The sequence below is a fragment of the Triturus cristatus genome, chromosome 3_1 (assembly GCF_964204655.1).
Source record: "Triturus cristatus chromosome 3_1, aTriCri1.1, whole genome shotgun sequence".
Taxonomy (NCBI): domain Eukaryota; kingdom Metazoa; phylum Chordata; class Amphibia; order Caudata; family Salamandridae; genus Triturus; species Triturus cristatus.
The window spans coordinates 520,039,605-520,055,604 of NC_140583.1; the positions used below are offsets into that span (position 1 = coordinate 520,039,605).

At 42.1% G+C, this 16,000-nt stretch overlaps 1 protein-coding gene across 3 annotated transcripts in view; it reads left to right on the plus strand.

Moving 5' to 3' along the window:
• FANCI (FA complementation group I) overlaps window positions 1-16,000 on the plus strand; it is a 556,119-nt gene that overhangs the window by 32,629 nt on the left and 507,490 nt on the right. For all 3 annotated transcript variants that reach the window (XM_085644440.1, XM_085644438.1, XM_085644439.1), the window contains exons 3-6: window positions 282-354; window positions 9,513-9,643; window positions 10,667-10,820; window positions 10,911-10,968. In XM_085644440.1, coding sequence (XP_085500566.1) covers window positions 282-354; window positions 9,513-9,643; window positions 10,667-10,820; window positions 10,911-10,968 — 416 coding nt within the window. The remainder of the gene's footprint in view (window positions 1-281; window positions 355-9,512; window positions 9,644-10,666; window positions 10,821-10,910; window positions 10,969-16,000) is intronic.

The following is a 16,000-nucleotide window of genomic DNA, read 5'->3' on the forward strand; positions in this document are numbered from 1 at the left end:
GTATGACCTAGTCTTGAAATTCCAAGAGTACCTCAAATTATTCATGGAGAGGAGCTTTTGTAAATTGGCAATCCTCTTTGTATTCCATTCATGAAAAGAAACAGTTTTGTAATTTATCTAAGTCCTGGTTGAGTATATGTTGCATGTTTCCTCTCCAATTTTCCTTGCTGAGTATATACAGTGTTAAAATAAATGTGAATATCATTTTTTGGTTCATATTTGATTTTTCTAAGGGCGATTGTAAAAAGGATTTAAAACCAATGTTAATCATTTTATCCCAGCTTGGAGATGTAGTTACAAGGCATGCAGTGAAAGGGAAGGATACGGGGGCACTCATAAGGTGTATTTTCAAAGGTAATCAATAATGCTATGTTGTTGAGTTGCATGCTTTGTGCTTATTGGATTCGTTTTAAGATTTGTTTCTATCAATCCTGGTCTCACAACAATCGCAGCTTCCCAATACCGGCAAACACTCTCCGAGTATGCTGTTTAGTTTTATGAGAGCACAATGAACTGTGGTGCGAGTGTTCAAGCTTTCTTCCCCTGTTCATAAGCACTAGATTTTATATTCATTTTAAGGACCACCCTTTAGCACTTCCCCTTCCATCCTGCTCCAGCTTTCTGCCTAATAGGGCCACACTTTTCCCACACTATGTAGAACAGAAACTTCAATCCTACTAGAAAATGCTTTAATCCTATTACGAAATGCATTACATCTGCAAACCCTGTAGTAATTTATTAAGGAGGTCCATGATTGGATCACTTTTGGGCTCCGAGTTCCAAGGCCAGCCCTGCTTAAGTGTCGTCCAGCAAAGGGGTATGTCCCTCAGTAGATTATATTTTTGTCTGATTTACTGTTTCATATTAAGGGGAGGGTGGTGCTTTCGCAGATTGGAAGTTGATCAGGCGCTTTTGATACTTGGCCTGGTAACCTTGGCAGTATCTGGAAACCTAAGAATACATTAGTTTGAGCTGGAGCTCATGGAGGGCTATATCATGTGAGTTTGCTGTCGCATCAATTGACATTTAGAGTACAAGTTACTAAGAAAATTGCAGTAATGGCAATATACATGGAAGGGGATGCCAGCTAGCATGTTTGTAGGGCACATTCACATATGGCTTTACACATGCTAGAATCCATTTTCACATATCCATACTTTCTAATTGACTAGAAACAGTTTTCTATGTTGGTTGAGGGATTCAGAATATTGGTAAAAGAAGCATTAGGCCAAATTGTTCAGAAGTACTTTATTATGGAGAATGGTCATCTGTGCTTGTTATGGTTTTTGCTAAACTTTATTTTTGGGAAATCTGCCGGGTGTTTGTCAATCTGCAAAAAAAAAAAATTGACTAAAGGTAAAAATGTTTGTTTTGTCTAAAAAAAGCACACATTACTATAATCTTCTCTGGCACGGAAAGGAACTACTTTGTTTGGATTTGCTAATTGTGAAAGGGCAGCATGCTGTAACTCATAGTGAAGTTAGCCAATGACTGAAGTGGGCCGGCTCATTGCCCATTGATGCATGCTTGAGTGGGTTGGGGAAAAATGTGAATGACACAACCACAGACCAATGGATGAAGTGTGGCTGTAAACCATAAAAGTAAGGATGTCCTACACATACTTTTAGTAAAATCAAATGCTCTTGGCTAACACAGGCCTAAAAAAGCCAATTGTTCTGCCATTGGCTGCCAGTCTCTTTCCTTTGAGAAAGAAAGCAGGAAAAAAGGAAGGAAAGCAAGAAATAAGGAAAGAAAGCACGAATGAAAGAAGGAAAGCAAGAAGAAAGGAAAAGAAATTAAATAAAGTAGGAAAGGAAGAAACACAAGGGAAGAAAGATGGATAGATGTATAGAAAGGTGGAAAGAGAAGGGAAAGAATGATTGAAGAAAAAAGGAAAGAAAGTAAAACAAAGGAAAGAAGATGCGAAGCAAAGAAAGGAAGAAATAAAGAAGGAAAGCAGGCACGAAAGATGGGAAGAAAATGAAGGAAAGATAGAAAAATTAAATATAAAAGAAGGAAAGAAAGTAGGAAAGAAACCAAGAACGAAGGAAAGAAACACCGAAAAAGGAAAAGAAATGTAGGAAGTAGAAAATAAAAAAAGTGTTGCATCATGTAAGTTAATCATGATAAAGGCTGATTTTCTTCCTGGGCAAAGCTTATTAAAGAGCCATTGATGAAATTGAGTCCAGAATAAATGTTTTCTAAAGAATTTTCAGCTTATGAATTCATATGTATAATATTGAAGCTTTTGTTTGGTGTTCTGCATGCATAGTAAAAAGAGAATAACTTGATACTGAACAGTTTCAAATGGATGCAATCTATTATGCTGTGAAATAGCAGGAGTCAGATAAACAAAGGACACTTCAAAAGGAATTTCCAACCACATTGGCAGAGACAGGAACTGATAAAACATGAAATGTGTCCTGTGTTCACATCTGGTAGAAAGGTCGTGCTTTCACCACATGCTCTAAACACAAAAACACTGGAGCTGATGGGAACTATTTTGCATGCGTATGTGTTCATGGTGAGAGAGCCAAATGCAGTCACTCAAAGTGAAGTTAACCAGAAGCTGAAGTAGGGTGATCCATTGCCCCATGTGGTATGCTGTAGTGGGTGGAAGGAAAACTTGAATGACATAACAGACCAGTGGATGAAGAGAGGTGGGCGAACACGCCCTGTTAAGAACTATATTATGCATATACGTTTAATAAAAACAAAAGGTCTTGGCTAACACCAGACCTAAAAAAAACAAAGTACTGTTTTGGACTAGAGGTACATTTTGCAAAATTCTGTTGTGGTTAAAAATGTGCAAGTTCATCATTTAATGTTTCCTTTAATTTTTGAAAAGGGTAAAGGGTATTGATTGGCATTAACAGTTCTCACACTTTATAAAAAGAACTACTTTCACGCCAACCTACTTGAAATGTGTTACATCCAATAAAGGAATTAACCTACTGACTGGTATATATACGTGTTTGGAAAGGAGGAACATATGCTCACAACCCTCTCTTCACTTGTTCCTTTGAGGCTGAAAAGGTTCAGAGCCTCGAGCAAAACTCCTCCAGAACTCTAGGGATTTACATCCAGACTCAGGATCTCTGGACCGTTTCCTTTTTACCTTATATCTTTTGGTCTGTTCCTGCATTACCATGCAGGTTGTGTAGTTGAACTTTGTTAGAAATTGGGTTCCTGGTTGACTGTGGTTCAAACCCTGGTCAAGCAGTAACCACGATCCTAGTCAGGGTAAGTCACAAACACACCCTAAAGTAACCTGTGCTCACCCTTTGGTAGCTTGGTACAGGGCAGGCAGGCTTAAAGGAGCAATGTGTAAAGTATGTGTGCAACACTTCAAACAGTAAAACAGTGAAAGCACCATACAAAAAGATTCCTCACCAAGTTAGCAAAATAGATCTTAATGCAATAAATAAAACAAGGCCAAAATGACAAAAAATCCAATAAGTAGAACTTGAGATATGAATTTTTAGAGACTATACTGTAGAACAGCACTTAGACGCAATAAGCGCCTATTTGGGATATCTGATCGTGCCGGACAAAGTCAAAAGTTCAGGCCGACCACGATGGAGCGTGTGCCAGATACAGGGACACCTGTGTGGCCTGCCTAATGAAAGTACCATAATCCTGGTTGCGTCGACAAAGATGTGGGGTGCAGGCGAGGCGTCGGTGTCGACCCCGCTGCAGAGGAGCTGAGTAAATTTTATCCAAGCACCAGAGGTGAAGCATCGTTTTTTCTCCACACAACAGCAGCGATGCGTCGGTTCCTAAGGCGAAGCGCTGGTTCCAAAGGAAATGCGTTGACTCTGCTCCTGCAGTAGAGGATGCATCAGTTATGAGGGCAATGCACTGGTTCCGATGGTAATGTGCTGGTTCTCTTCCTGCAGCAGTGGCAATGCTTCGATTCTGCTCCCACAGCAGAGGTGATGTGCCTGTTCCTTTGGAGCAAAGGAGCAGGGTGGTTGAAAGTCTGTTATGTCCCTGAGAATTCAGATCAGGTTCTGGGGACAAGTGATGCAGGTCCAGTTTTTCTCACCCAGCAAGGACGACAGCAGGTCCGCACAGCAAGAAAGCAGTTTTATTTCAAAGCAGCAACCTAGCAGAGTGCCACCCTTTTGGTAGCACAGCAGCCTGTCTTCTTGGCAGGCTATCCACAAGTCCAGAAGTGGTAGGGTCTAAGGTCAAGTTCTTATACTCAGTGGTGTCTTTGAAGTGGCGGAGATGTCATAGAAGGGCCTTTGAAGTGCAGAGAGGTCCTCCCTTCCTGCAGTGGCTCCAGACTCACTACACGGGTGTATGCATCTCTAAGTGTAGGGACCGATCACAGCCTATTCAGGCGTAAATGTGAGGCTGTGACCAGCTCTTCCTTCCTAAACTCCCAGGATGGTCCATCAAGTCACACCTAAGCTCCCATTGTGTGTGCTCATCTAGGGGAATACACAAATCCCAGCTGTCACCCTTTCCAGTTGTGTATCAGAGACCGGCTGCAGGCACGCAGGGCTAAGAAAAAGAAAATATAAACTTTCTAAAAGTAGCATTTTCAGAATTGTAATGATAAATTCGACTTTGCCATGAAAGAAGATTTAGCGTTACAATTCCATAGGTACTAAACATGATAGCTCTACCTTCTCCCATTTAGGTATTACAGCTTATTAAATGTAATAAGGGATCCCCAATGTTATCCTACGAGAGGGGTAGGCCTCATAGTAGTGAAAAACGAATTTAGGAGTTTTTCACTACCAGGACATGTAAAATTTTAAAAGTACATGCCCTACATTTTACTTACACAGCACCGTGCCCTATGGGCTACCTAGGACCTACCTTAGGGGTGACTTATAAGTAATAAAAGGGGAGTTTAAAGCTTGGCAGGGGGTTTAACCGCAAAGTCGAAATGGCAGTGTGCCACTGATTTCAGGCTGCAATGACAGGCCTGGGACAGGTTTTACAGAGCTACTTAGGTGGGTGGGACAACAAGTGCTGCAGGTCCACTAGTACCATTTAATTTACAGGCCCTGGGTGTATGGTATACCAATGTACTAGGGACTTATAAGTACATTTAATATGCCAGTTAGGTATATGCCAATCAAGTCCTGTTTAGGGAAGTGAGCACAAGCATGTTAGCAATGGTAGTCCTGAGGCCAACAAAACATTGGGAGGCAAAACGTTTGGGGGTGACCCTGCAGTGAGGGCCATTTCCAACAAACTTTATCTGGAAGAGAAACTGAGATAAACCATTCAAGTTCCAGGCCCATGTGTGGGCCTATTCCCCAGGAGTTGGACATTATTCAAAGACCATCATCGTCTAGCAGCACCAATTTTGGTAGCTGGATGCTCAAAGGATTGGCGTTGTCAGATGAGGGATTGAGTAGTAGGAGATGGATGCAATGTGTCACTTACTACTCCACTGAAAGTCTTTGTGTTTCGATCTTCAGCCAAATAGTACTTTGTAATTATTGCCTTTTTGGTCTCTCTCGTATTGCTTGATAAGAGAATGTTGGGAGGTTTGTTAAACACACAATACTAAAAATAGAAAACTAAAAAGTAACTTGTTCTTTGCTGTGCTTCCCATACTGATCTACACTAATAAGTAAAGCTATCCGGAGTTCTCTTCCTGTAATTGAACAACTACAGCATCCATCAGTCGCACAGTTGGATCCATCATCCTTTTGCAACTTGGTGTGTGTCGCCAATTTGGTGCCACTGTATTTAAAGCCTTGGGTCAATTAGGCTATGAATGTTTGCATCATGTTCTAATCAGATGTTTACAGATTGATTGACAGCTCCATTAAACATGAATGGTGGGTTGTACAGATAATCACCAAAATGAAAAGTTGCAGCAGTTCTCTAAAAACAGTTCCCTAAATCTCTCCCCCCCCCCCACCCCCCCTTCATCCCAGTCGACAAACCTTGTAAAATCTCTGGGATTCAGCCCGAAACAGACCGGGCTCGACTGGCCTACTGGGCACCAGGTGTGGCATGGTGGGGGTCTGTTTCACTGTCGATGTGTGTCGGTTCTGTTGCTGGGGACCTGTAGGCCATATTCCCACTTGCAGCGTTTCTAAATAACCAATGCCAAAACAGATGGTTTTAAAGTACGTTTTAAAACCATTTGTCTTTTGCATTGTTTATTTAGAAGCGCTGCAAGTAGGAATGAGCCTGGGTAGGTCCCCAGCAACAAAACCAGCCCCTAAGGCAGAGGATCTGACCCCACCCTGCCAGCCCACTGAAGCGCCCGGAAACCAAGTCAGCCTGGGCATACACTTCTCATTTAAGTTACATTGCAAGAAAGACCAAGACGGCTTGTTTCTAACTTTCCCTTTCGAAGAAAGTGAGACTGTTTACCCCAGAGGATTACTTCCAAAAAACCGTACAAGCCTTGGTTCTCTCCCATCTGGATGAAGGCCGTGCTCTGCTAGCAGTGTCCTGATACCACCATAATACAAATTTTACACACAGAGGCATGGCTCATCAAAGTCTAGAAGAAATGTGACCTGATCATGATCACTAGTGTGTTTGATCATCTACTCTGGCTTCACCTCCCAGCCCAGTTTATCTTCAGAACGAGCTGCATTACTTATAAAGCTCTCAACAACACCCCAGGCTACCTCGCAAAAAAGTTAGACACGTCTGCGGGACAATGACCTACCAGGAGCCTCAATATCGTCAAACTGGAGATAAAGTGTTGCAAAAAGGAAAAAACAGAAGGCAATCATTATTGGTTCATGCTCCCTGGATCTAGAGCAGCATTCCTAGCGAAATCAGATCAGCACCAACTCTTCTACAATTCAGTATTGGCATTTTCGAATCCAGTAGGACTGGCAATGGCTGCCTGCCTCTTGGATTTGTCAATTGTCAAACTTGTTTGGTAATCAACATGTTTATTTGTAAAACATTAATTTCGGGGAAGCTGCTGGATTGTCGCCAATGCACAAACAAAAAAATTGGCTTTTGGCAAAAATGATTTTTGGGCCTTAAAAGGCACACATTGCCATCCATGGTTGTCCCTGGCACTGAATGGAACTACTTTGTGTGCCGAAATGCTACTTGTGAAAGAGTTAAATGCAGTCACTCACAGTCACGTTAGTCAATACCTGAAGTGGGCTGACCCATTGCCTCATGATCAGGGCCCCTAGAATTATGCGATTCTGTGACCTCTGTTTTCGTAGAATTATGCATCTGCCATATGATTGATAATTTTCTGCATAATTCGCAAATTTTAATAAAATAATTGTTTATTATAGCTCAAATTCATAAAAAGTTACTAAAAACGCAGCAACGTGTTTGCATGCAGTGGATGGCCCTTCGCAAAGGTTAAGTGGCCCTATTTCAATTGCATATTTTTACATTTAGTTGTTAAATGGACACTAACGAGGTGAAATCTTGCCCAGACATTATTACTATGTGAAAAAATGAGAAATTAATAAATGAATACTAGTATAAAAAAGTGCAGCATTATGCCGCATAATTTGCCTTATCTTGCTGCATAATTTAGTCAGCACTTCCACTTAATTTGGTGCTCTCTTACCACACAATTCCAGTGGCCCTGCTCATGATGTATGCTGGCGAGGGCAGAAGAGAAATGTGAATGACACAACAGACCAATTATGAAGAGGACTGTCTGAAAGCCCCTGAAGTATATTCCACAATTTTAGTAAAATCATAAGTTTTTGGCTAACGCCAGACCAAAAAAAGCTTAATACACACCTCTTCAAGAATTACTACCCCATATCCGACAGTCTATTTGTGACCTTCTCCCACTAATTGAATTATCCTTGGGGTCATGCGCTCTGTTCTATGTTGCGTTTCTCTCAAATTAGGTTTGCTCTCTGCAAAATACCAACACATACATACGTGCCTGTGAAGTGGAGTGAAACCATAAACTTTAATTCAACGAAGGTGGGCAGATATTTACAACTTTGCCTGGTCCTGCTGGTATTTTAGGTTTCCTGCTACTGGATGTGCCTTCCAAATCATCTATGTGTCTTTTGATGCGCAATGGACAGCGCTTCCATGCCAGTAAAATCCTGAGGCATCTCATATAGCCCCTGCTCATGCAGGTGAAAACTACAGGGAGAAGGAGACAGCAGTACCTGTGACGGCCGGCAGCAGGACGCAGGAGGCAGCAAGAAGCACACTGCTCCCAGTCTCCCGATAGCCAATCACAATGCAGCATTGTGGTTGGTCTGAGCACCGTGGATCGGCGCTCAGCCAGGGAATGGGGGCCTGTGCATGTTCTTATAAGTTTCCTTTACTTCACTGCTGCGAAGCAGTTGGGCGACGCTCCTCCGCCTTAGTGGAGGAGCCGCCACTGGGAGACAGTATGGGGGAAGGGTAATGGGGCTTAGGGCACATGTCTGCTCGGTGGCAAATGGACCAACGGTATTTGATGGCCCAGGAGGGGGTCTCAGACACAGATGGGGAGTTGGAAGTGCACACTGCATCGGAGAGCTCTAATAGTAGGAAATGAATGATTAGTTGAGCCAGTGTGGGGTGGGGATGTGCCACCCTCTGCCCTGGGCGGCCCTTTAGTGCAATAGGAACAGTTTACCTCTGCTGCAAGGGGCTGCTGAATATGCACCCGGTTATTGCTTCATTTTTTGCAGTATTTGGCTAATTAAACAATTGAGTCCAATTAGACAATAGGAATACAAATAATATAAATTATCACTTGAGAACGTGTTTAAAAATAAAATGAACTGCTATAGCCGTTTTTTACATTTTGCAGATCAAAGATGTACTAAAAGGTACATTGAACTGCTCTTATAATTGCGGCACAAAATAGCTACTTTAAATATATTTTACTTACATCTAAAACAGTTAGGCACAGGAGTAAAAGACAAGGTACTGGTCCAATCTTTTTTTAACGCCAATTACTGTTATTATGATTAATTAACTTCATGTTTTCTTGGACTTTGTGAAACAGAGCAAAGCTAAACGGCATTAAGTTACCGGGCACACAGTAGCGCGTACATAATTTTCAAAACTAAGTGCAGATTTTCTTAAATAAAGTTGCTCTAGAGACTGTTTCTTCTCAATATATTATTTATCAAGCCTAAATGACAGTTCAGTCCTTGGTGGAGATGGGGTAGTGGTAGGGAGGTAAATAGGCCCAGCAGGGAAGGAGAGATGGGAGAAGCAATAGATGTTGCCTATATTAATTTCACCTTGTTATTGGAGATCTCCTTGGCTGTGAAATCTCATTTGTGTGTCTGAGGTTGGGTCTGTTGAGATGAACAGAGCAAATGAGATAGCAGATGGGTTGTGTGCAATAAGAATATAAAGTGTCGGGGATTGTAAAAACAAATGTACACAATTTTCATGGACTTAAATTGTCTATAAAGGAAATAATGTACTTTGGCAGTGAAACATATGAATCTCCATAAAACTCACCCACGAATAGCTGAAATTGAAACACTATATGTGATGATGGAATAATTTTATTCCTGTCAGTTTGGGTAGCGTTTTGTAGTTTAACATTTGCGTCATTCCTTATCTCACAGGATCTCCTTATTCCGAGGATGTGGGTGTTCGGAGAAGACTCCATGTTTATAGGCATTGCATTAAGCTGGTTGAATCTGGAGACCTGCAGCCAGAAGTGGCTTCTGAAATTATAGGTCTGCTAATGCTAGAGGTAAGTTTGGTTGACATAAATTAGGATATCAGCCAGGCTTTCTGTCTAGAGGGGCCCCAGGAAACAGATCCTCTTTGCATTTTCTATTGTGCTGTGTAACTATAATTAAAGGCTGAATTATCTTGGTGAAATGCAGTCTTACCAACGTTGAATTATTTTTTGGCTTTTTTCACTGTGTTTAAATGCCATGAATACAATTGGTGTAAGTTAACAGAACGCTTGTCAAACCATGTGTCAGGTGGACTCTTACTGAATCGAAATAAGTAAAAAAACTCTATTCTTCTATCCATCTGTCAGATACAGTCTAAATTCCAACTTCCATTATCTTCTGGTAGTGGATGCCTTCAATCCAGCTGACTTGACTTGCGTGAAATTCCTTTCCTTCAGCCTAGACCCCTTACTAGCACTATTACCTCAAATAGCCATTAAGGTGAATGCTGCTAATTTATTCTCGCACTCTCGAAAAAGTGAGACATCTAATTCTCAAGGAACACTTGCAGTTTGTGGTCCATGCCCCTGATTTTGCAACTCTATTATGTCCCGAGCACCTCAGTCACACATGTCTTCGCTTAAAGCCACCCTGCCATCCTCCACTCTGCAGCCAGATTGGTTACCTCCTCAGATAAATTTGATCAGATGTTCCCCATTCTCTGTAATATTCACTAACTACTGCCTAATGCAAGGATCACAATCCAGCTTTGTTGCTTTGCTTATAAATCTGAACAGTATTCTTTACCTCTGTACTCTCCTAGAGATCCCAAAGACCTACAAAGCCTCTACTGAAGGAATTCTCTGTTGATTGAGACATCTAGGCTTCGAAATCCCTCTGCTCAGATCCGCTCCTTCCTCATCCTGGAACTTCCTTCATTTAAACATAAAAATTCATCCCGAATAAGTAGCAAACATGAATGCCTTTATTTGTTTATGGTGTCCTGCACAGCATCATTATGTTCACTTTCAACACCACAGCACACTTGATATTGATTCACCACACTCTTGACTTGTTGGTCTTTTGTTTTCTAGGTCCACCACTTCCCAGGAGCATCACTAGTAGAGCTGGCAAATCTCTTTGTTGAAGGTATCAAAGGAGGGAGCATGCCCAATGGAAAATCATTGGAGTTATTTCCGACCATTCTCATTGCTCTGACTTCAAAGGAAAGCCTAGCTTATGGCAAAGGTACAACCGCTCCATGAAAAATATTATAAAAAGTGTGGAGATATAAAATTGCCTTTTGTTTATTTTCACCGCATTCATTTTCCTTTCAAGGGGAGCTCACTGGACCAGAATTTAAGAAACAGCTTATTAACAGTCTTTGTTCGAGCCGGTAAGTGCGTTCTGGTTTTTAACTTGATAAACTCTAATGTATTAACTTGTAGAGAAACATCGGTATTCAGGCACTGGTAACACCAACTGTCTCATATTCCGTAAGTACATGAAGTGAAAAGCCTAAATCCTCTGTATGACACCTTTGTGGCTAGAGCTCCATGGACAACAAGACTTTTCAATATTGTAGACCGTTTAACTACTTGTCTGAAGTAATTTTCTATCTGTTAGTGCAGCTCTCCTTTTGGATAACCTTCTTTAATGCCATTCTACTCTTCGACAACAGACATTTCACTGAGCACATTTTCAGGCTGCCCTACATCCTTTGAGGTATTTTAAGATAGTTACCCCCAGGGCTGGACTAGGAACTCAAAGGAGCCCTGGCAATTTTGCCGGACCAGCCACGGAGTGGGGAGGGAAGGACGGGGGCACGCAAGAGTGAAGCACTGCTGCTTTTGTTACTGGGGGCCGATATTGCTGCACTGCTGCAAAACCACCCTCCAGTAACAAAACCAGCACCCACCACTGCAAAACCAGCCCCCACGCTACCAGCCTCTCAGGGAAACGCCCGATGCCTGGTACAGCCAGTCCGGCCCTGGTTACCCCTTAGATTGTCTATAGTGCTGTATCTGTGCTGGGTGGTAGGGGTGCTTCTTTGCTGGTCCTCCTCTTCTATCCATGATGTTTTCTGTGCTTGACCACACGGCAATTATTTCTTTGTGGCTGGCTGGTTCCTTCACTGATTTAAAAACTAACTCTTTGGGGGTATCCAGATGGGTGGATCCAGTAGGGTTCAGTCATTGCACTTGTTTAATTTAGTTGCAAAGTCATCCTGTTCCCTGGGTACCCCCCGTTTATTGCTGACTTTTACTGGTAGTAACTGACTATGACTGTCCCTGGGCCCTGCCTAACAAGGCCCTTAGCCAGTGCTATGTTGAAAACTCACTTAGAATACAGTGAAAACACCTACATACACCAGGGTATACTATAGGTTAGGGTACTCCTATGATTGGCATGACCTTCCCTATAAGGCATATTAGGGGAGGGGGATTAAAACTACCTTTAAGTCCCGAATATAGAGTAGGGCATGGCAGTTTAGAGGCCAGCAGCCTTTCTGCACTTGCATGAGTGCACTGCTGAAGCCTGAGGTCAGTTTAATAGCAGTCCTGTTTTGCAGGACTGCTTTTAACATTTAAATGGTGCTCAAACTTGACTTTGGTGTTTGGGGCACTTAACAATAATTTAGTATACCCCAGAGTCTCCCCTAGGTGTACGTATTAGAAGGATCCTTATAAAATAAGTTTTTTATGCCTTGGTGATAGTGAAATTGCACATTTCTCGTCCCTCAATGGAGTAAAGTACTTCCCTAAATCTATTTCTATGCTAGGAGCACTGTGGAGTGTGGCTCTACGTAGTTTTCATATAGTCAGAACCCCAAAAGTCTGCCCTAGGTGTCCCGGGGTGGGGAGCCTGAAGATATAGGCCGGGTCTGTATAAAAGATGTTTTATAAGCCCTGGTGTTGGAGAAATTGCTCAGTTCATTTTCCCCATTGTAGATCTCCAGCATAGGTTAACATGGCAATCAGTTAATTTTCTAATAACTAACGCTAGGATTTATAGAAAAATATCATTCAAGGACAGTGGTATTGATCAATCCAACAATATGCTGTTGTTGGATTTAACCTGAAATGTACAGAAAAGAAGTTATAAGACTTTGTTTTCTGTAAGCCAAAATTCAGCCTTCCAGTGGTATGTCCTGATTGGTCAGAGTTAAGTGGATTAGCCATGCTCCTTTGAGGTAATAAAGACCCCCTGGCGGTAGCCAGCTTTTCTGAGAGGGGAGGGTCCTGCTACACAGGAATGCCAGAGCAGGGGGAGGAGTCATAAACAAAACACTTCAATGGAAGGAGGAGACAGCTAGAAGACACCAGTTTAATTCACACTCTTTGAACCCAGCCAGATGCTAGGCTGAAGGAAGGAATGAGCAGATGCAAGGGGTAGAGACCATAGAATAGCCATCCCTGAGGTGTGTTTAGCCAGCTCTTCTCAAATGGTGCTCTCTGGGAGGAAATAGTGCCACACTTTGGAGAAAATGGTCATGCTCTGGGGTGTTGCCCTGCACCTCATTGGACAAGAGTGTCCTCCTGTGTGACCCCAGAGAACACTGAATAGGTGTCCGAGAGGGTCAAAGCCTCTCAGAACTGCTGCTTGAAACTAAAGGAAGAAGAAGGGTCCATGTTGGAAGTTAGATTTGCACCAACCAGGCCCTGCACTCTGACTGACTATGCCTGCTGCACAATCTGGAACTACTGCCCTATGGATCAAATCTGCTTCAAAAGGACTAAGGAGTGGACTCCATGCAAGCTACAGGTTACCAGAGCGCAGCTGGCCCATCACCACCAAGAATCCCCAGGCTGGAGTGACTCCAGTGTATTTGTAAGGGTTTTGTCCAAGTGGATTGTGGGAATTCAAGTCCTAAACTTTCAAGGACCACCCTGGAGCTTCCAGACCTGTGGAGTACATTTTGGACACTTTGGAACCCTCAAAGGAACTTCAGGAAGAAGTTCCAGAACTTTGAAGCAACTTTTAGGCCGGCGACTCACAACCGCGAGTCGGCCTTCCCTCCAGGTTCGTCCCACTGATAAGGTTTGAAGGTCTGACTTCCAAAGGTTTGACTCGGAGCTCATCGCAAGGCAAGCCAGCGGACCCTCACTGGATCTGGCCTAATTAGCATTGAGCGTCCCTGGGATAAAAAGCTCCGTTAACGTTTCTTAGTTTGAAGATAAAAGAGGTGACCGGAACCAATCGTGAGAGTCGCCCATCTTCAGCCGCAAGCCAGCCTGGTTATCTGGCTTGTCCCGCTGGAATTCTTCAATGGTATGACTTCTATAGGTTTGACCGGGAGCTCGTTGCAAGGCAAGCCGGCGAACCCTCACTGAATCTGGACTGGTGGAGAGCATGGAGGGACCCCAGTAGAAAAAGCTCCAGAAAAGTTTCAAAGTTGGAAGGTAAAAACCTTGACTGAGGCCTACCGCAAGGGGTAGCCAGGCAGGGCTCCATCACGGTCGACCTGAAACTTTGACTTTGTCCCCGTCTAGCGCCACCAGATGTCCCAAAATGCGCTGTAGGTTTCTATATGCTATATACTGCTACGTCTTTTTAAAATTCATTCCATTAAGAGCAATGTGTATGTAACTTAATGTGCCCATTTGGTTTCTTTAATCTTTCACTTTCAATACAGCACGGCAGACCATACATTACTGTGTGTGTTATTTTTGTTCTGCATTTAATTAATCCCAATTTTTATAATAAAACTACACATTGCAGATAATATTCAACCTAATACATTTGAGGCCTGATTTTTGTCCTCCTTCTGGAATGCTATACATCAGCCAACAGTAGGCCTAAGTGTTTTGAGATGGGAATCAGTTAGCTGGTGTGCTACAAGGGGGTTGAAACTGTTCTATTCCACGTTTCAGGCCATTGGCAAATGTGGGAAAGAAACTCAATTAAAAAAGGAGCTAAGATGGTATAGAAAAATAGGGTAGCGATCCACTCAATCAGAGTCCATTGACACCTCAGGTGGTCAGGATGTAGTACAACTACATTGCGTGAAGTACACCATTGCACGCTGGTAGGCATTAACCTGGCAGATTCTTGGTGCGGTGAATCAAGAGGTGAAGTCTTGGTCCTCCAACTGTGAAGAAATTGCCATAAAAGCACTAGACAATAAAACATGTCAGCTGTTCGTAACATACGCATCAGAGCTCCTACTGTGTTGTTTTCTTTTTTATGTTTGAATAGCTTTATTAGCAATTTCGTTAAGACATAAAGACATCAGCAATATACAAAAAGAATTCAAGTTCAACAGTGTAATAAAAACAGTGGCTGATATCTAGAAGAAAAGAGTAAAAGCAGTTTGTGGGATTTAAATAAGTGAAAGCAAGGGGAAAAGGGGAAGGAAGGACAGTAAAGGGGAGAGAAGGGGAAGAAGAGGAAACAATGATACTAAGGTATAAAAGAAAAAAAATAGAGAGAAAACATATTAGATTAAATACTGTGAATGAGTAAATATCAATTGTCTAATAAGTAAATATATAATATAGTTTAAACAGGGTAAATAATGAAAAACAGAGATAAAAACATTCAAGGCGGTTTGAAATTTTCCGAAGTTGTATGAGAAGTGTTATGTAAAACAATTCGGTCTAGATATGTGGTAAGTGGCAATCAAAAGAGATCCCTATTCATGATTGGTTTGCAAGAGGAGGCGAACACAGCATCAAGTCTATGAAAATGACAGAGGGTGTTCCACCAATGTTGTATGGAAAGTTTTGTGAGAGTTTCCAGTTAAAAGAGATATGTTGAAAGGCCAAAGCAAGCATTAGGTCAAAAAGACCATGGTCATGTGGAGAAAGATCTAAAGAGTCAGAAAGACTTCCAGCAAAGAGGAGAGGTATAGAATAAGGAATGGAGATTGTAAACAGCCGAGAAATGTAGACCAAACCTTCTCCCAAAATTCAGAGATTGAGGGACAGAAAAAGAAAAGATGAAGGAGGATAGCATTAGAAGAACCACAAGTCCAACAGTTGGAGTCAGCAGAAGAAGAAAAGCGTGCTAGGGAAGCAGGGGTGAGATAAGAGTCTGTGATAAAGGAAAAACATAGATTGAGTAAGAGAAGCAGAGCGAGAGATTTTTAAAGATCTAGACTAAAGTTTATCCCAAAAAATGATTGACCATTCACATCCTAGATCTGCTTCCCAAGAAAGTTCCAATTTGGATTTAGCACGATCTGGATTGGGAGCTGAAAATATTTGTATATAAGGGAACCTTTGGGGAGAGCAAGAAGTATTTTGAGAAGAGGATTTTGGATATCAGATGAAGATGAAAGGGGAAGGGAATAGTATATATCAAGAATAATCACCATAAGAGTGGTGAACTTCTGTAAAAAGGAGCGAGGACAATGAAACAAGGATTGAAATTGGGGAAAGGAACAAGGTGAAACTCCATCAAAAAGTTGATTAACCTATAAAATA